At 39.4% G+C, this 20,723-nt stretch overlaps 1 protein-coding gene and 1 long non-coding RNA gene across 5 annotated transcripts in view; one reads left to right on the top strand and one right to left on the bottom strand.

Annotated features, from left to right (window-relative positions):
• KIF14 (kinesin family member 14) overlaps nt 1-9,770 on the top strand; it is a 32,149-nt gene extending 22,379 nt beyond the window's left edge. For 2 of the 3 annotated variants that reach the window (XM_053391508.1, XM_053391507.1), the window contains exons 21-30: nt 38-176; nt 835-935; nt 1,471-1,547; nt 2,398-2,619; nt 2,742-2,926; nt 3,623-3,781; nt 4,013-4,135; nt 5,113-5,187; nt 6,434-6,572; nt 7,657-9,770. In XM_053391508.1, coding sequence (XP_053247483.1) covers nt 38-176; nt 835-935; nt 1,471-1,547; nt 2,398-2,619; nt 2,742-2,926; nt 3,623-3,781; nt 4,013-4,135; nt 5,113-5,187; nt 6,434-6,572; nt 7,657-8,048 — 1,612 coding nt within the window. In that variant the 3' untranslated portion in view covers nt 8,049-9,770. The remainder of the gene's footprint in view (nt 1-37; nt 177-834; nt 936-1,470; nt 1,548-2,397; nt 2,620-2,741; nt 2,927-3,622; nt 3,782-4,012; nt 4,136-5,112; nt 5,188-6,433; nt 6,573-7,656) is intronic. The other variant, XM_053391509.1, reaches the window with a different exon arrangement.
• The window catches only part of LOC128415394 (uncharacterized), a 57,889-nt gene that overhangs the window by 14,742 nt on the left and 22,424 nt on the right, over nt 1-20,723 (bottom strand). Inside the window, exon 3 of one of the 2 annotated variants that reach the window (XR_008330938.1) lies at nt 13,975-14,198. The exons of the other annotated variant lie outside the window; for it this stretch is intronic. This is a non-coding gene — a long non-coding RNA (uncharacterized LOC128415394). Of the gene's footprint in view, nt 1-13,974; nt 14,199-20,723 lie in introns of those variants that run through there. 2 annotated transcript variants of the gene reach the window in all.

Below are 20,723 nucleotides of genomic sequence, written 5' to 3'. Positions count from 1 at the left end.
ATGTTCTGGGAGTAAATTGATTTGTTTGTTCCATCAGGCATGATGCAATGGATAATAAAAATGGTCCTGGCCATTCCCTTCAAGTTCAAGTCCGTAACATCAGGCTTGGTGTTGCAACATTCTGGAGTTTGGAAAAATTTGAAGATAAATTGGCTGCAATGAAAGAAGTCTATGAGGTTTGTTTGGGAATAAAACATTATTTTCTTCCTAAAATATTGCTTTTATGAGAAAGAGTCAGTTTTAAAATTGAATTAAATCTGATTTAAAAGACACTGCATCCAATTTAAGTACCTGTCCATGTTGCCAAAGGCTGCTGACTCAGAATTGGTTGGGTGTCAGTGTCCCTGGAACCCAGTGAGGGGTTTGGTTTCGACACTTCACAGAACAGCCTATGGCTGTAGGGGAGGGCAGAAGTCAGTGACCTCAAGCTGGGGATTTGGAAAGTGACAGAGGCAAGGGAGGAGATGCTGGAGGAGCAAACAGTGGTGGAACAGAGAAAGAGATCTGGAGGGAAAATGTTTAGAAAGGGTAGTGCAGTGAAGCATGGAGAAAGAAGGTATTTGCAGGAAAGCCTAGCTGATGAAGGTTTAGCCAAAGGATCAGGGGTGTAGTGGAGAGAGAGAGAGAGAGACAGATAACATTGGAGAACTTCCCACTTCTGGTCCAAACTTCAGTCCCTATCCTGAAGTTAAGGGATGGTAATATCTTTTTCTTCTTGTGCTGCCCACATAACAGACTTTGTTTTGGAGCTAGCAGCCTTTTTCCAGATTGATGAAGGTTTTAGGCCTTCGCTTGTCCAACACCTTTAATGAAACAGGTTTCTTTCCTTTCCAGATGAACAATACTAACAAAGCTGATGAGATTTTTTATGATCCCACTGATGAATGGGAACCTGATTTTTCAAATGCATCCATCTCTTCTATTTCTTCAAGGAGGTAAATAATTTCTAGCTTGAATTTAATGTTAGATTCTGCCTCTTTACAAAAAATATAGAGAGAGAAGTATATATAAATAGTGAGTGGAAAGGAATTATGACCCTTTAGGGATGCTTATAGGTAGTTCAGTATCTACACCTGCAAAAAAATTAATGTTTTGGAAATGTAGTAATGATGGGAAGCTTAACTTCTTAGCCTCCTCTGCAAAACAGTACAAAGCAAGAAATGCCTGTGAAGAATCTCCCACCAAGACTGATCTTTCCCCACCCCCTTCACTGGGGCAGCCAAGGTTTCTGCTGGGGGAGCCAGTACAAGCCCAGATTAATATATTTAGAAAGGGATGGTTTCCAGCTTCCTTTGAACTGTTGCTGTGTTCATCCTGCAGTGGCAAGATAAATGAATAGTGTTTCTCACTAGAAACCAGATGTAAATAAATGTATGCATGAGTTTCAGAAAATTAGTGGAAGCCACAAAAGTTTAAAAACACCTGTCCTGCTTTGTTTTCTCCCCTTCCATTGTTGGTCAATTTCGATAGAAGTTTGAGGAGGAGCAAAAGAATTTCTGGATGTTTGTCTGAGGTAAAGATGAGACTGCACAATTCATACCTATCAGGTGTGTATGCACTTATAATCCTGTCACCTTCAAAAGCTATATTTAATGTTGCGTTCATTTTTAGTGGTTTGCGATTTTTCTTAAAAAAAAACTAGTGTTTTTTTAAATATTCCCATATTTATAGGGGATAGTGTTCCTTTATATATTTTTGCCAGGTGTGCAGCAACACGTGAGAGGGCATTCTCAATATTGGCACTCTGGTTGTGGAATGCCCTCCCTTCACAAATTTGACTGGTGAGTTTTTGGTGCCATTTGAAAGCACACTTATTTACCTACACTTTTGGTCAAACCAGATGTGGAGTACGCAACCTGCCCTTGATGATTTGTCAGTTTACTGTATGCAATGATGAGCTGGTTTTACTGGTAATATTTGCTTACTTTTTATATTGTAACTTGTTTTGGGATCAATTTTAATGAAGAACAATATATAAATCATTTCATTAAAGAAATATATCTTGCTCTCTTTCAAGTCATATTTAGTTTTATATTATTTATTATTATATCATCATCATTATTTACAAAGAGCAAACCTGCTTTTTCAAAAGGGCTCTACTTATTTGTCATAGTTCCGCTCTGTACAGTATTTTAAAAAGTAGGGTAAGAGATCCATCAGAATACTGACTTACTCAGTGGAGGAGTGGAGCATACAGGAAAGGGTTAATCTCTTCTAGAAGGTACAGTCAAAACTAGACTGATTTCTAGACTAGACCCCCTGACTTCTGTAAGGGAAGTTAACCCTTTCCTGTATGCTTCACTCTCAGCTAACTAGAAGAGCACTTCACAATTAAGTCCAGTTTTCCATTTTGTCTAACTATACGTATGCCTTCATCACACTGTTCTGTCATCACAGACTCAGCAAATAAATTGGGCAGCCTGGGCTCAGACCTACCTGAATCATCTCTACCTGGCATATGTAAGGAACTGATAGATTCAGCTTTGGATGTCTTGGGACAGACTACAGAAGAGGAAGAGAGCATAGCACAAAGCCTTTTAGCCACATTGTTCAACGTTTACGCTGGAGTCTCTGCTTTGATAAAGGCTTATGAACAAGCTGAACAAAGTCAAGAGAACTGTAAGTCCTATTGCTGAGTTAGTAGCCCCTTTTTGAGTTCTAGCTTTGAACCTCATATAATTTATTTACAAATGCACATTTCCTTCAGTCCAGAATAATTTGCCTTCTTTCTATCTTTTCAGTTTTCGCTGTTAACTATACTGCTCAGTCCTGCAGCATCAAGATTAGTTCAGCTTTCGAACAGCTTGTTGTTCTAACCAAGCACTGGCTGAGCAGTTTTCGAAAAAATGAAGAATTTGTAATGATTCATGTTGAACTAAGGGAGAGTGTAAAACACCTGGGAGCGTATCTGCAATTGCTCTTACGGGTAAGTTTTCTTATTATGGCCATCCTTTAGGAATGAAAGAGAACAATTGGAAGTACAGTCGTACCTTGGAAGTTGAACGGAATCCATTTCGGAAGTCCGTTCAACTTTCAAAACGTTTGGAAACCAAAGGGCGGCTTCTGATTGGCTGCAAAAAGCTCCTGCAGACAATCGGAACCCGCGGAAGCCCCGTCGGACGTTTGGCTTCCAAAACTAGTTTGCAAACTGGAACAGCCATTCCAGGTCTGTGGCATTTGGGAGAGAACTAAGCTGTTCGAAAACCAAGGTGCGACTGCATTGGCCAAAACTGTATTAACTATCAGTGTACATTGCAAATATTATGATGTCATGTTTTTGATGCTGGAACAAGACTATACAGTGGTACATCTGGTTGCGAACGGGATCCGTTCCGGAGCCCTGTTCGCAACCTGAATGGAACGCAACCCGCATCTGCGCATGCGTGGGTAACGACTCGCCGCTTCTGCACATGCGCATCACGTCATTTTGTGTGTCTGCGCATGCGCAAGCGCTGAAACCTGGAAGTAACCCTTTCTGGTACTTCCAGGTCGCTGCGGGACGCAACCTGAAAAGACGTAACCCGTAGCCTTCGCAACATGAGGTATGACTGTACTGTTGTCACAATATGAATAGGAATTCATCATAAAGATGCATGCAACAACTGTATTTTTGTTTTCTCAGGGCGGTTGCTCAGATTTGTCTTCAGTAGTAGTAGAAGCACAAAAGAAAATAATGCAGATGTTGAAACAAATGGCAAAATACACAGGACACTTGGTGGTACTTACTGGCTCAGACCTACATCTTTCTGCAGAAAATAAAAGTGATGCAAGCAACCCAAAGGTAAGAGAGACAGAGACAGAGGTGTCTAGTTCACATGTCACAGTAAGTCAAACCATGTTTTGCAGATCTGTGGATAAAAAGACCTGATAGGGTGGATGCAACACAATGGATAAAGAAAGTACCAACAGACCACTGTAGGGATGGGGAATCTGTGGCCCTTTTAGATGATGAGACTTCTAAAAACTGTAACTGGCTTAATTTTTTTTTTTAAAAATCTCTTCTTGTTTTCAGAAGCAGTTCATACCAGACATCTGTGATGGAATGGTCTCTGGACTGGAACACCTTTTAAACTGCATACAGAAAAAATCTAGGGCAATGTGGAATGAACTCTTAAAATGGTATCCACAAAATGAGGTGATGTGGGGATAATTATAAACTATCCTTTATGCATGAGGAGGGAAGCATATTTTTTACTATGTCACAAATTTAATAGTGCAGTTTTAAGCTTCACACTGTTTATATTTGCAACTGGTGATATTCATTACAGACTTGTGTATATATAATCAGCATTTGCACTACACTTTTTCTCACAGCTACACATACCACAGAAACACTTAAAACACATGGCATAATGAAACTGTTGACTGCTGAAAGGTTAAGTTGTTGGCTTCTTTAAACCAGTGTGTCTGCTACAAGGGCAGTAGATTAAACCAAAACCAAAACCAGAATGCTGTCTGTAGTGAACAATATTTCATTTTTTTTGTATTGATCTTTGCTGCCTTGGCAGACAGACTGTAGCATTAAGAGGGGATAACTAAAGTGTTAATCTTAAATGCATTGAAACTCTCTGTTTAATTATGCTGTAAAATTAACAAGGAATCATAAGTGGCAAAATGGGAAGCATTTTTCTTATGACAGCTGATATTCCAAAATATATTGTCCAAGATGCAAAATGCTACTACAGTGGTACCTACTCATTAGCACAACCATGGTTTGCCATGGCATTGCATGTAAATGAGGTGACTGACCGCTGTGATCCCCTTCATATGGTGGTACAGTAGTAGGGGCAACCTTTTATATTTTCACTTGCATTACACAAATTTTGTAATGTCTGAAACGGGCGTTCTGTGTGGATATCCACATGTGCAATGCCCCAATATACACTTCTCTCCCCTTTCCCTGTTGATATTAGAACGTTACATTTGTTGGGTGACAAAGGGGAATGGGCTCCAGCCACTACGCTACATCCAAACATTGTAGAGGCTATTATTCATGAACCAGGCCAAAGTTTCTGCATATCTCAGCTTGTGTTATGTTAGAAACTGTTTTATGTTTATGGTTTAAATTTAAGTAGAAAATAATTTAAAACGTCTTCTCGCTTTCCTTTGCAGGTTCAGAATCAAATAAAGACTAAAGCTATGGATTTGGCTAAAATCCTTGAAAATATAATAGCTGGTTGTAAAAAGGTAAACGGAGCTCTTGCTTAGTTACATTTTTCACTTTGGACTTAGCAGAGTAGTATAACGTTGCTTACATATTACAGTGAAATTCAAATGAAATTAAACATTTTCCTGTTATTCTTGAAGTTTGGGCACTCAGAAGAGATATTTAGTCAATCAATGCCAACAATAAATGGGTTTTCCAGGATTTGCTTACATCAAGGATGGGAAACCCTGTGGGCCTCTAGATGTTGCTACATTCCAACTCCCATCAGCCCCAACCAGCATGACCAATGGTCAGGGATGGTGGGAACTGTAGCCTAACAATATATGGAAGGCCAGAAGTTCTCCTTCCTCAATTTACACGTTATGGGTTGTATCCAACTGTCTCACTTTGTGGATGGAAGACACTTTGATCCACTTCTCTTAGTGGAACAAAGAGGCTGGTGCTTCTTGCCAATCCCCCCACCCCGCCCCATCCGCAGCCCCAAATGCACACTCTGTCTCAAATCTCATTGGAACAGTGTGGGAGCTAATGTGAGGGGCTATATAGGGAAGGGGGAACTGCAAAATAATTATGATTAAACAAAAATGCCTCCCTCCCTGTTCCACTTTAGCAAAATTTTCTAAGAGGCCCATGTCAGTGGAAGGACACAATTAGATGCTACCCTATATTTATATATATATACCTAACAATGTAGGGACGTGGGAGGCGCTGTGGTGTAAACCACTGAGCCTTGGGCTTGCCAATCGGAAGGTTGGCGGTTCGAATCCCTGCGACGGGGTGAGCTCCCGTTGTTCAGTCCCAGCTCCTGCCAACCTAGCAGTTCGAAAGCACGCCAAAAAAGTGCAAGTAGACAAATAGGTACCGCTCCTGTGGGAAGGTAAACGGCATTTCTGTGCACTGCTCTGGTTTTGCCAGAAGCGGCTTAGTCATGCTGGCCACATGACCCAGAAAAACTGTCTGCGGACAAACGTCAGCTCCCTCGGCCACTAAAGCGAGATGAGCACCACAATCCCAGAGTCGTTCGCGACTAGACTTAACTGTCAGGGGTCCTTTTTTTACCTAACAATGTAATATGTGAAGAGGGCCTTATTGGACACAGGTTGCATCTTTACAGATCTTTAAAAGACCTACATAGTTCTTGAAAAACCAAGGCCACTTGTTTTTCAAAATCAGTATGATAGGCAACCCTAAGGGACAGTATTCTCAGGGATAAAATTGTTTCTATTGTCTGTCATTTTCTGAAAACCATTATATTAATTGCCATAGAAAGTAGCAGCAAATATATCATGGACTGAAGAAAGTGTTGATCAGGAGTTAAAGAAAGCAACTAGCAAAGCTGTTGCATTCTTGGAATTACACCATTGCCTAGATCAAGTCTGTCGGATGGTTACTTCTTCATTACAAGGTATGCTAATTTTCGTTATAAGGTATTGTGATAAATGACTGGATTTTTAAAACCATTTTAAGAGTATGCTTAAAGAGATACATCAGTTGGTGCCAGAGTCCTCCATTTGCTTTAAAATGTCTATGATGGAAAATGGTCGTTGTGATCTTTTTTCTTTCTGAGTAAACTTATTGCCTCCTTGATCAAGGCCAAATTCACATTAGCTCTTTAGTCTTGCTGTTGCAGAACTGCTTTTCTGCAAGCATTCCCACATTTCATTGGTAACTTGTAAAAGTTTCTTAGATCATGTGGTCCTTCTCATGCTAAAGTCAGTGACTGTGATGGAGATATAGGCCTGGCATGGAGTGTACAAACTTCATATTACTGACTGAAAGCAGAAGCCAACAACGAGAAAGCAGGTTTGCTGCTAGAGCTTCACCAGAGGGTAGCAAAGTGAGTGAAGAGAGACTTTTGTGGGGACCTCATGGTGTTCAGACCAGAAAGATCATTGTTTCTTCTGTATGCAGTGTATTTAAAATTTAGATCCCTGCAGTTTCTCTCACAGCATCTATGATAAGTAATATACGCTTGTTTTTATTAAGGTCAGCTCTGTTTGGCTACTGTCTTTGTTCTTGACAACTTTTTCTACTAGCTAAGATTGCCTATTAGGGAATGCAACCATCAGATTGAAAAAGGGTTCCCCATTCAATCCTTTTCTACAGTGTATGGCAGCCCTTCTCCCTTCTTAACATCTAAAGTTTAAAAAGCATGTAGTAGGATACCTAATACTTGAACAAAGCTTGCATGCAGTATTATTTTCTGGGTGCCTCAAATGCAGCACTTTATGTTATGTCAATGGTTGATTCTGCCAGTGGAAGCCATGAACATATCCCCACCTTGTGGAACAAATTATAGTAAGGTAAACAATCATATTTCTGCAATCATTCTCTAAACCTCCTGAACATTTTTTTAATGAAAAACAAAAATAAGCTATGTGTATAAATCTGTTATTCCTTTTTGAGTCTCTTCAAACGATGTGCAGCTTATTCAAATTTCTTCCTAATTATTTTTAACTTACTGGCTTTTTTACCTTTGTTTTTCACAGGCTCATATAGAAACAGAAGTCCACTTAGGTATTTCATAGAAAAGATTTGCATCTTAACTGGGAATTTTAACACTCTCTGCAACCCATCTGTATTATCCACTGATACAGCAGACAATCCTGTTTGCACAATCCCAGAGCCTTCTGTGAACCACAGAGAATTGGACTCCATAGCAAAGTCACTCATTATAAGTTTTGAACTTGAACAGGGACAGAATTCATCAAATGTTCAGGACACTTGTATGCAAAATTCTTGTTCTGAAGGAAAACAACTTGAAGAGGATGAAGTTCTATACATCTTGGAGCCGAAAGAAGCTCCAAAATGGGAACATCTACTTTGGTCTCTACCTAAAAGCTTAGGGGAAGCTTCACCTAGTGGAATCCATTGGGTATAAATTATTGCTTAACTTATGGAATGCAGGTAATAAACACTGTAACGGTTATGTTGGCTATTGTGTTGGCATCTGGAAAAAATGGAGCCTTGGAACAATAAATCTTTGGGCTAGTTCACATGCTCACCCAGCCAAGATTGCCCTTCTGTGGTGAATGGAATAAGAGCAGGTCTTCCTCTTTTACTTGCATATTTAAGGTATTGTGTGAATCCATTCATGAAGTCTCAGTTCCCTAAATTTTTATCTCTTAGGGTGTAAGTAAAAGTTGCAAATCATCCCATGAGAAGCGTGCCCGGTTCCCAAAATATCTTATATGTACTGTTCAGAGGAGTGGTCTTGCCTGCTCCCTCTATCATGGAATGACAGTTCTTGGCTGGGTGATGTAGTCACTGGTCCCTAAAGAAGCTGCAAATTCACACCTAAAGGAAGTCCAGTCCAAGACGCATATTTTAAGCTGTGGGGCAAGTCAGAAAATTCAGTCGTTAAAATTTAATTCATTCTGCATGCATGTAATAGCTTCATTTTAAAACCATGCTTCAACATCGAAGGAGTTGCATTAACCTTGCTGGTCATATTTCTTAGCTCTTGGGGTCTATAAATGTTTAATGTTTAGTAGGCAGTCGCAGTACCTAGGCCAAATATATTTAAAGCGAAATTCTTGGAAAATGGGGACATAGTTGCTTGGGTAGTGATGTGTCATTTTATATGAAAAATGCACCCCTGTTTTGCAGCCATTCTTTGGGCACAGTTCAAGTTGTCGAACAAGAGGCTTAGAAGAGGTCTCTTGCTGCCACTGAACCCTCAGGATGGTTAGTCTCCAAAGAGACTCATGTCTGCACCCATGCAAATGGCTTGTGTGTACCACAAGGGTGTCTAAACATGTGAGCCAATTTCCCTTTCAGCAGTAACTGCTCATTGCTAGCGAGAAGCCACTTCAAAGGACCCCAACCTTTAGGTATGGTTTTCTCGGGCACAGAGGAAAGGAAATGGCAAGACTGCCCTTTGGATTCCATTTGATTACATGGAATAACAGGGTATGAGGTAAAGTGATTTAAAAAGTAACAGCTTCTTCTCAGTTTGGTGACGATGATTTTTAAAACAAACAAGTGAAAGGGATGTAGCTTCTGAGTATGGTAAGTTCCCTCAGCCTTAATTTTAAAGAACAAGCTTTTCATTATTTTGTAATTTATATGCAGTACTTGTTTTGGTTGTTGTTTTTTAAGAATAACATATTTAATTCGTTTTAGCAGAGCTTTTCCAGTATAATTATGGTTTGCCAACAGAGTTGTTCGGACACCTGAAAGTCAACTTTACTTTTAACGGTGTACCACACAGTACAACAGAACTCATTCATCATTTGTTAAAAGGCTTTAAAATGATCGTTGACTGGACACAAACTATTTCAATTGTTGAGAATTTTTAAAATCCCTTAAAACAAAAACACAGTGCTGGCTTTCACATTTTTATAGTACCAGTTTTGATTGATGCTTGTAAATGTAACTCCTCCTAATCATGTATTGTCTATACACATCTATTTACATACACAAATTTGTATAAAAGGTGCTTACAAAGATCAGAATTGAACTGTAAAGATTTGCAAATAGAGCATAAGGTACATGTAAACATTATTGGTTCTTTTTTAAAAACAAGTATCTGCCTTGAGCCATATATATTGAGTTTTAAATGCTGTACAAAAGTGTTATTAAACTATTCTATTCAAGTGTATATGTTTTTAGAGGGTTTTAAAAAGCTTATATAGTCATATTTTGGAGCTCACCTGCTGTGTGTATGTGTAGAGGGTAACAGGTTGACAATTCCCTGCTTCCTGTGTCCTGCTTCTCATGCCTCATAGGGTTGCTTTTCAGGGTCCCACGGGGCAGGACTCTTCCTACCCCCTTCAGAATAAGGAAGCTAAGAAGCCCTTGGGCAGTACACTACACATGGCTCTAACTATTTATAATATAGTGTTTTCGCATGTACTCACACGCCAAGCAGAGTTAATTAAATTGCTACGTTTTAGGTTTCAGAGGATTTGTCCCCTGCTTTCTTGAATGTTCAGCACTTACATCTTTTTAAGCCAGTAGATAACATTGCATTGGCAGAAGACAAGCAAAACTCTTAATGCAGGTGCCTTGTAAAAGAAACATGAAATACAAAAAGCCACATTACACAAAGTCAAATGATTGGTTCTTTCTGCCTGCTGCCATTCTAGCAGCTTTTGTCTAGCCTGGTAAACAAAGTCCCTTCTTACTTCTGCTATGTGTGAAATTGATGCCTGAGCTGTAACCCCTCCCCTTTAATATGAATTTGTCTGATAGTATAGCCGTTTTAAACATCAGTGCCAAATGTGGTGCTTTGCAGACTCTGCTGTTCGTTTATTCCTCCTACATACATGACATAGGCCTTGCCTTTACTCTTCTTTCCTCTTGAACTAACACTGACCTTTCCTGTCAATGTATCTGAGTCAATTTCCATGCCGACACCGGCTAATTTTGCTGAAAACATTCCCAATCTATCACTCTTGTTCCTTTTCCCTCGGTGAGTAAGCAAGCTATGTTCATTGTTACACACAAACGTGAAAGGATTATGGAAATAGTTGCTCCATAATAGGTTAGGAGGATGCAAAGGAGAGTTCTTATCCTCAGATCTATGTTGTATCTTGATGGGCCAGTTTTCACAGACACATCCTGTTAGGCTCTTAACAGAGTATTTCTGCCAGCTGAGACAGAATTAGATTTGGTTCTCTCAAAATTACCCCCCCCACACACAAAAAGTTGTATTTTGTTTCTCATGCCAATTCTCCCACACCCTGGAACCTGAAGAGATACGTTAGGTGACCACTCAAATGTGACACTCTGCATATCTGGCTTAGAGCAGTGTTTCCCAAACTTGGGTCTCCAGCTGTTGTTGGACTACAACTCCTATCATCCCTAGCTAGCAGAAACAAAGGTCAGGGATGAGGGAATTCTAGTCCAAAAGCAGCTGGAGACCCCAGTTCGGGAAACACTGGCTTAAGAGTGTACCACTGAGTCTGTTTTGAACTTTGTACCTGATCTTTACTCTTGATTCTAAAACATTTTTTAAGAGAAGAAATGGATTCCAGCTACTTATGTTCTGTGTGGTTAGTTAGTGCCTCATAACCCAGCAATTTAAAATGCTTCAGTAAGTGTCTCGAATAATTTTCTTCCATTTCCACTATTTTGAATCACCTCCTTCTATAGCATTGTTAAGAATGTTGTATTAGGAGTCCTCTGGAAACTATATTGCTCTATAACTCATAATTTGCATATAGGTTTCTTTAAAAAAAATAGCATTAAGAGTGAGAACATATTCTTGCTTTCTCCAAAGAACACTAAATACAATTTGCATAGCTGATGTACAGCTTCCGTCTTCACTTGGTTCAATAATGGCACCCGCAGGTAACAGAGAGAATCACAGTTATTTCACTCTCCTTAAAACAGTTGTGCCACAAGCACATGGCTATATACTGTACTATTCACTTTCTATTCTACTTATGGATACAATGTTCAGACATTTTTCTGGGCAGAAGCAAATATTTCTGTTAAGTTGGCTATTTATATTTTAGTGTTTAAAACCCCTACAAAAAGAAAGGAAACCTTGCAGACATTTACATTGTAAATAATCTTTCAAAATACAGGCCTCTCAACTTCTGCACAATAGTACAGTAATTGGAATGCTAAGAGCCGAATTTTAACTGCGTATCTCTGTCCAGGTTTTGCACAGTGCATGTATATGTCTGTAATATGTATGCAAATATGTCACACAAACATGCTGCCAGAGTTGCTGAACTACATTTGGTTCTGTCCAAGGCTTTCTTGCTCACAAAGGCAGGCTGTTGGGCACACATTGTGCGTATGGGCCCCTTACCATCTGTTGTGCATGTGATTTGTAGCCAATGATTGTGTGAATTGACCCAAGGTCTTAACCACCCAGACCTTTCTGACTGAAAAAAACCAGTCATGCTCAGTTTATTCATTAAAATATAAGGCTCTGAGAAATCCAAATTGGCACCAATTTCTGTGCGTTTAGTTCTCTGTCTTTCTCTAAGAGAAAAAGGTTTGTAACGGAGTCCAATATAAATGTTGGGAGCAATAGTAATTCTTCTGTTTCCAACTCTGCTCTCTTCTTGGGCGACTTCTTGGATAGCAGTATATTTTGCTTGATTCTCTACAGCGGGAACAGCTGGGGGCCCTTTCTTGCTGTCTCCCCAAAAATCTGAGCACCTGATGAACCAACTATTTGGGAACTTGCTCAGATTTGTTATAATGGAGGTTTGGGTTGAATCCTGATTTGCTTTAAAAACCTCAAACCTTGGGTCTGATTTTCCTTCAGGTTCAGTAGGCCCACTTTGTTAACATTCACTTTTATTTGTGGATCATAAAAGAAAAGAAGCATTTTTTTTCAGCTGCAGGAAATATAGAAAAGTCTTAAAACAGTCATGACAGAAAATTAGCAAAAGCAACCCTTCTTTTTACAGTAATATTATTACTCAGTGCTTACAAGCCTGAGGGTGGCTAGTTGGTTATGTTTCTTTTTAAAAATGCTGAAGTGCAGCTGGTATTCCTTAAAAAAATTAACTTTGCAGCCACAAAAGTTCAATCCTGGAAAAAATTACTGGGAAATGCAAGGATAGTGATGTCATGTATTTGTTTTAATGCTTATACATTCAAGGGGAAAGCATTCATCTGCTTTTATTTCAAGTCATTTTGAAGTAAAATCCATTTCCTTTTTGGCAAGCCTAGCACGAGCATTTTTAAATTTAAAAACTGGTACTTGTAATTAATGTAGAACCACTCGATGGTGATGTTTCTTTAACAATAATTGCACGGTATTGACTATAGCTTACAGCTTCATCCACCAACAAGAGTATCTTCTGCATAAGCCAAAAAGGGTCCCAAATCCAGCAATAATGGGCAATTTTATGGGTTTTACAGGACATAGGTATTTTAATTGCCTAGCACTTGAGCCTCTCTGCTCTTAAATTGGGCTTCTGAGCATGGCTTGTGCATTGTGGTAGAAGGCCAAACATTGTCCATTACTTCTTTCTCCCAGTGGTTGATAAAACAGCTCAGCCGCAGATCTGCAAACTGCTTGCAGTCTGTACAATATTTATCAAAATCAGCTGTACAGTATCAAGATTGCAGGAGCCAGAAATGGGGCCCAAATATTAAATAAAAATAGATTGGCGTAAAAATATACATAGTCAATTTGAATTTGTAGATTGAAGACAATGAATAAGTAATTTGCTTATCTTAGAATGTCACTTCGCTTTCAATAATTTAGAGATGGGTTCAACAAGCACAAAAAAATTCTAATTGGATTTCATGGAGCACATAAAACCATCTTGGGGGGGCGGGGAGTGGAGAGCAGTCCAACATGATGTTGTGTGTTTATAAAGTAAGTTGGGGTTTATTGGGGGTGGGGTGGGGTGGGGTGGAAAAGCAAGTACAATTTTTAGTATTCTGCCTTATTTCAGTAGCATGCAATTTCCTCATCTTCCACTAGATGGAAGTGTTTCACAATGGTATTACAATCTGTAGGCCTTATAAGGACTGTTGAATACCATCCAAGGTGTGAGAATTACTAGTTCTCTCTCTCTCTCTCTCTCTCTCTCTCTCTCTCTCTCTCTCTCTCTCTCTATATATATATATATATTTGGTGCCGTGACTCGGATGACAATTACTAGTTCTCATCCTTTTCCCCAACATATTCCAGAGGAGTTTCTGAATAAAAATTAAATCCCAAATATAACCCCCCAAATTACATATTCAGCAGAAATAGCCCTTTCCTGAGATATAGATCATTACATGGATGCACATTATACTAGGTAATGCTATTTTCCCATATGTCCCAGAATCATCTACTCTGATGTAGACATATACAGATTGAGAAAATGTTTGTATTTCTCCTTTTTAGGGTGCTATCTCCACTGAAATAAGTGGCAGTTGTGCAAAATAACTATGGTGCTCTTGCAGAGTTCCCATACTTTTTGATAGGCTTTGCACACAAGAACTTTTCTCTCAGTGGACGGTGCTCTTTTTAATTTGTACAGAAATGCTTTAATATATAGGACCGATGTCCTCATTTCAGTGGTAACCTCTTTAGGCCTACTTAGGTTTTACCACCTCTAACCTGTAGTAAAGAAAAAATGAGTTGTTTCAAAACTACAGTCCGATAGAGCTGTTTTAAATAGGATCGTCATTTAAAACCAAAGCCCTGCAGTTCCTGAGCCACCGAAGTTAGGAGTTACTTAGATCCATCTCCAACACTAAGTAAAGCACAAGGCTCTACACACACACACACTTAGTTTTTCTTACCATGGCTTTACAACACTTTGCTTAGTCTGAAGAAAAGTATTGCCTCAATGTAGCTTTCTTCCCAATGGAGAATAAGCACTACCTATGATTTTTTGCCTATTTGGGAGATCATGCTAAATGTGTGGGTTATTCATGATCATATTTGTTGAGAATTAGAAAAACTGTAAGGGGGCATTTCTCTATCAGGAAATGGAGCATTTGCACCTAATACTTCATCTGTTTAATTAAAGCAGTATTCAACCCCATAACCATCTGACCAATGAAATTTACATCGTAATTGTGTTATTAATCTTGGTGTTTCCAAATGTCTCAACACAAATACATCTACATTCTCTTAACGTGGACTAGCTCTGAAAGCAAAATACATTTCTGGTCTTAGTGAGTGAGCAACTTGCATTAATCCACAAATAAGGATATGTCACACCCTAAATCAAAGATGCCACCCAGCCTGTTAACTTCAGAAAATCAAACTACATAGGACCATCTATCGAAGGGCCAAATGACCTGTTACCACCTGTTAATGTGTATAAGAAAAATCTAAAAGATGCAGATGTTTCTACGGAGGAGCAACTCCAGAAGTGGGGCAACTGTTGGCAGTATCTGGAGCTGCCTTCATCAGAGGCCACCCTATTGATACTTCTTTCATCGTGGTGTACTGCGTTGATAACTCTACTGCTCACAAAAGTTTTGGTTTTAACAGGTCAATGATTTGTACAGAATTTATTACTAGAGTGCGGAGGATGTTTCTCCCCATTTTGATTAATCTTTCCAAATTGCAAACTGACTTGTGTCCTAGAGAACGTCCTTCTGAGCACTAATTTTCCATGCCAAAATAGCTGAAGACAGCATGTCCTCTTTTGTAGGTGAGCCACAATTTTGGCTGACAAGTCTCATGACAAAATGTTCCCTGAAGTTTAATATTGATGCAACTGTAAGCTTACTTGTCCAGTTGGGAGTATCGTAAGAACCAATATGTCTGCCAATGGTCTGGGGAGACATAAGCCTAAAGTGTACAGCTAGGGAAGCACTCTCGCTCACAATAAGGCAATTTGAGCAGTTGTCAGGTGTGGATGGGGGTGATGTTCATATCTCGTTGCAATGCAAATGCTAATGTGCACCCCTGAGCATTATAATAGGGTGTGAGCATGTGGTTTATACAACTGTAGCTGTTGGACTCCAACTCCCATCAGCCCCAGCCAGCATGGCCAGCAGTCAAGAGTTGATGGAAGCTGTAGTCAACATCTGGAGAGTGATAGGTTCCCTATAAAATCAAAGAATTATAGAGTTGGAAGGGACCCTAAAGGCCATCTAGTCCAACACCCTGCACTGCAGGAATTTCAACTAAAGCATCCATATCAGATGGCTGTCCAACCTCTTCTTAAAAACCTCCAAGGAAGGACAGTCCACCGCCTTCCGAGGGAATCTGTTCCATAGCTCTTGCCATCAGAAAGTTCTTCCTGATGTTTAGTTGGAATCTCTCTTCTTGTGAATTGAATCCATGGGTTCCGGTCGTAGCCTCCAGAGCAGGAGAAAACAAGCTTGCTCCATCTTCCACGTGACAACACTAGATATCTGAAGATGGCAATCATATCTCCTCTTAGTCTGCCCTTAATCTCCTCTTATCCTATCCATGCTTTACATTGTTTGGGGGAATAAAGATAGTTCGATGCCAAATGCCACATTCCACCAACATTTTGCTTAGGCAGTGGCACAGCCAGTGTAATTGCTTAGCCATGGAACTTCATCTTTCCCATAAGAATTATCAATGACATGGGAAAGACCTACATATTTGTCTTCGCTCCTGCAATAGCAATACAGTCTACAGGCTGGCTTGCTTGCTTGCTTGCTTGCTTGCTTATTTATTTATTTATTTATTTATTTATTTATTTATTTATTTATTTATTTCTATACTGCTTAATATTTTTAATAAAAACCTCAAAGCATTAAATCAATAAAACAGTTGCTGGGCAAAGTTCCTCCGGTCTCATGAGGAGCCTCTTTAGTATAGGAGAGATGTGGCTATTTTGTGTGTAAGGAGCTGTAAGATGTTGAAATTTGGTAAAGATTTTGGTAAAAATATCCAACTATCAGCATGGGAAAGATTATGGAATAAAGAATGGAAATTTACAGCCTGTTATACACTAAAGGAAAATCTTTTGAAGATGTTTTACAGGTGGTATATAACTCCCAGCAAACTATCCAAAATGTATAAAATGAGATCTAATATGTGCTGGAGGTGTAGACAGGCAGAAGGGACACTTTCATATGTGGTGGGGTTGCAAAAAAAATTATGAATTTTGGGGATATTATATACGAAGAATTGAAAAAAAAATTAAGCAAACTTTCATAAAGAAGCCAGAAGCCTTCCTCTTAGGCATTTTAGATTCAGATATTCCAAATGGAAAAAAAGAGAATATTCTTATATGCTACAACAACAGCAAGAATATTAATTGCCAGAAATTGAAAAGGAGAATTAGTACCAACAAAAGAGGAATAGCAGGATAAATTATTTGAATATCTCAAACTGGCAAAAATGACAGAGACAGTTAGGAGACAACCAAACCAAAAGTTCAAAAAGGAGTGGGAAATTTATAAAGAATATTAAAAAAAACAACAGTGCCCTCAAGTTAAAACCTGGACATGCTTTGATTAATTTTTGCAAACCACAATGTGGATTATAAGTATTGTATTCAGATAACAGAAGAAATGGCAAAATGATTAAAGAAGCAGTTTATTAAACAGAGAAGACAGACCCGTTTTGAGAAAGACGGAAGTCTATTGGGGAAGATAAGGATGGGGATTAAAAACATGGTGGCATAAGTTATTTTGCAAGAATGTATGGATTTATGGATGGTTGGATTTTTTTGTTATTTATAATTTTTGTTAATTTCTTGTGCGTGTTAAGTAAGAAAACTAATAAAAGCATATTTAAAAAGATGTTGAAATTTGGGTGGATTTCACATAATCTCTAAAAAGGGAGAGGGTCTTGATCTCTTGATGGACTTTGAAGAGAGGTTGGGCATTTGCAATTTAATGTGGGGGTAAACTAAAGTTAGTAATAAGTAATAAGTCTGTGGGTAATTTATTCAAGTTTCAATGTAACTCTTAGGTATTTCCATATGGGTGATACACCTACTCTACAACAGGTAGAAAGCAATTTTTAATAAGAATCAGGATAAGTCTATGTTTGACAGTAACAAATGTTTATAAGTAAATAATTAAAATCTGTTACCATTTCTGTTCCTTCAAGTCTTTTAACTGAAAACGTAGCACCCCCACTGATCAGTCCCCTTTTGATTTCCTTTTCCACTCACCCTTATAGCAATATAGAAATCTCAGAGGGGCAATAGTCTTTTATAATACCTTTTCTGATACAGCACTAAAGTATAAGATGAATAGCTAAATCCAGATAAAGTTGGGAGCGATCTCTGGTGAAAAAGTGGAAAGATATACATGTGCACACACAGCCTGATGACATTGAAGGAGGTGGGTTGGAAAATTGCCAGTGCAAAATGGGGTCACATAAAGATCTTCAAGTGACCACTATTAGCATTGAATTCTACGGCCCCCTGATCCAACTGTACTTGTGAACTAGTAATGTGCAAAAACTGCCTGCTTTAGAAGTGATGCACACCACAATTTGCACTGAAGTATGCATCAGTCCATTTCAATATGGACACAGTGAGTATCAAGCAAATGAGGATGTTCTTAACCAAAAATTATTCTCCCAACCCCCACCCATCTCCGAAATATTGAAAGTTGATTGGAAAGAGAGGGTGATGATGTCCAGTGCGTTTTTAGTTCTTCTTTGAACAACAGGTTGTGCCATGCCATGTAATCTGCTTGAGAGGCTCCCTCGGTTTCAAAAGATGTTTGCCATGTGATAGAATCAAGAGGAGAGCTGCTGTTCAGAAAATAGAAGACAAAAGCTGCTTTGGGAAGATGGAAATAGTTGTACTTGGGATCCCAACCACAGTGCCAGACTGATGTAAGTGAAAAAGCCAAAAATAGAGGCTTTTGCCCCACAGAGCTTGTGGTCTAGATATGAACTTTGCACACGCTAGCAGTCCTAAAATTCACCAAGACACAGGTGGGTCTTCTATGGATTTTATGTGGAATGTAATACCAGTGTAAGTGATACAAATGTGACTGACCTATGACTGAGCAGTGTGTTGGAGTCCTTATTCATTCTTCTAAATGTCAGCTGAGTTGGTGGCATGGAAGCAAGAATCTAGTGCATAAATTACCTAATAAAGCATGTTACAAAGCACTAAAAGCAGCATGAATTTGCAATACTATCTTTACAAAGTGCTTGAAGAACAATTCTGAGGAATGAGTAATGTCCCATAATTGTCACTACATGAATCCAACTCTTGAGAAAGGATAATGCTGTCCAAATGCGTTTGTTCTTCCCCAGCCCCTTACCTAAAAAAAAGCTGCAAATATAAATGTGCAAGTAAGGAATGACGACTGGGCTAATAAACAGGCAGTTAACTGGATAATTATTCTGAAATTGTGTTTTAGGCTAGATATTTAATTATGTAATTAAAAACAACAACACTGAATAGCATTCGGAAGAAAGACTATATATTTAAAAGTTATGGGACCTGTGTTCTTGTAACTTACTGTTCACTTGCAAATATTATTTTTGGCTGCTTGTTAAGTATGTAGCGTAATTAATCTACACAGTACAGTAGAGGATGGGGAATCTTTTTTTGGCTGCATTCCCTCTTTGATAGTCCTCCAAGCGTGGGGCATGCCACCATTGGGTGTGGCCATTGTGTGCATGACCACACACACATAGACATGCATGCAAATACACCCCAAGTACTCTCACGTGGACCACAAACCGTGCAGGAGGCAAGGGGACATCACATGCACATTAACCTATACAAAACACACTAGACATGGGTGTACATACATATATGCATATGTATGAATACAGATATATTCTCTCTCTCTTATCTCTCTCTCTCTCACACTCGCACACTCGCACACACACACACACACACACACTCAAGGCATACACCGGATAAGTTTGGCAGCAGAGGAAGGCAGGAGATCACCAGAGCAAATTACACCTCCCCTCCTCAAAGTGGTGTAGTGGTTAAGAGCGGTAGTCTCGTAATCTGGGGAACCGGGTTCGCGTCTCCGCTCCTCCACATGCAGCTGCTGGGTGACCTTGGGCCAGTCACACTTCTTTGAAGTCTCTCAGCCCCACTCACCTCACAGAGTGTTTGTTGTGGGGGAGGAAGGGAAAGGAGAATGTTAGCCGCTTTGAGACTCCTTCGGGTAGTGATAAAGCGGGATATCAAATCCAAACTCTAACAGAGAACATCTAATAGAGAAATCAGGTTCTGGGGCTCAAACCCGTTAACCCCGAGCTGCAAAAGGGGAGATGTAGGAGCACAGCTTCTAATCATGTCTAAAAGTGGGAGATGCACCTCTGCTGTTCTCTAAGCTTCCTGGAAGTGTCCTGAGAAACACTGCCAAGAAGGATGGAAGTCAATGAGTGCTTGTACTGATACTGTTTGAGCTACACTCTGAGCTGCCCAGCACTGCTGCTGCGCTGCAGATGTTACAACTAGTGCCAGGCAATGATACCCACCCCAGCTGGAATCTTTTTACTTGTAATGTTGCTGCTGATCTCATAAAACAACAACAACCTGTGATAAGGCTGATGGACAACTCTGGAAGGTCTTGTGGGTTGGTTCCAGTCCACGGGCCATTAGTTCATCACTCCTGCATTGCAAGCAGCAGTACTTCTGACATACCACCTTGAACACATCTGAAAAAAGCTATTGTCTGCAGTCCATTATTCAGTATATTCAATTTCAGCTGGGCTGACATTGCTCCGTGTGTAATCGCCGGCATATTTTTGTGATATTATTTTCATAGCTTGATCCCAGAGTCTTAATTAATTTCCTTACATACCCCTAGGATATATTTTTAATGACTCTCTTCATTCTGGCTAGGGTAAAGGTTAGCTTGTAATTTAGTCACAGTAAACAGATGGGATTTGGGCTGCCTACAATGAAAAGTCTGTAGGAACACGTACAAGAAAGTTAGACAAGCGCCACTTGTGTGAAAATCAAACAAGATGTTTTGCAAAGAGGGACAAAAGGGTCCTGCAAGGTAGAAACTTGTGAATGTGTTTTATAAACAAAACAAAACAAAACAAAACAAAAACCTAAGTATCGCATTGATACTTCTACTGCTAGTGGGCAACAGTTCCTCTGCCATTTCCTCAGATGAACAGTTTTTCAAGTGGATTACAAGGCTGAGCAGTCAGTTTTTTGAGAGTTGGAGGGTGGTTGACTTGGTGGGCCTGCTGAGATTG

Source organism: Podarcis raffonei, chromosome 6 (genome assembly GCF_027172205.1).
Source record: "Podarcis raffonei isolate rPodRaf1 chromosome 6, rPodRaf1.pri, whole genome shotgun sequence".
In the NCBI taxonomy this organism is placed as follows: Eukaryota; Metazoa; Chordata; class Lepidosauria; order Squamata; family Lacertidae; genus Podarcis; species Podarcis raffonei.
The sequence above is the reverse complement of the archived record's forward strand: the minus strand, read 5'-3'. Positions and strand labels throughout refer to the sequence as shown.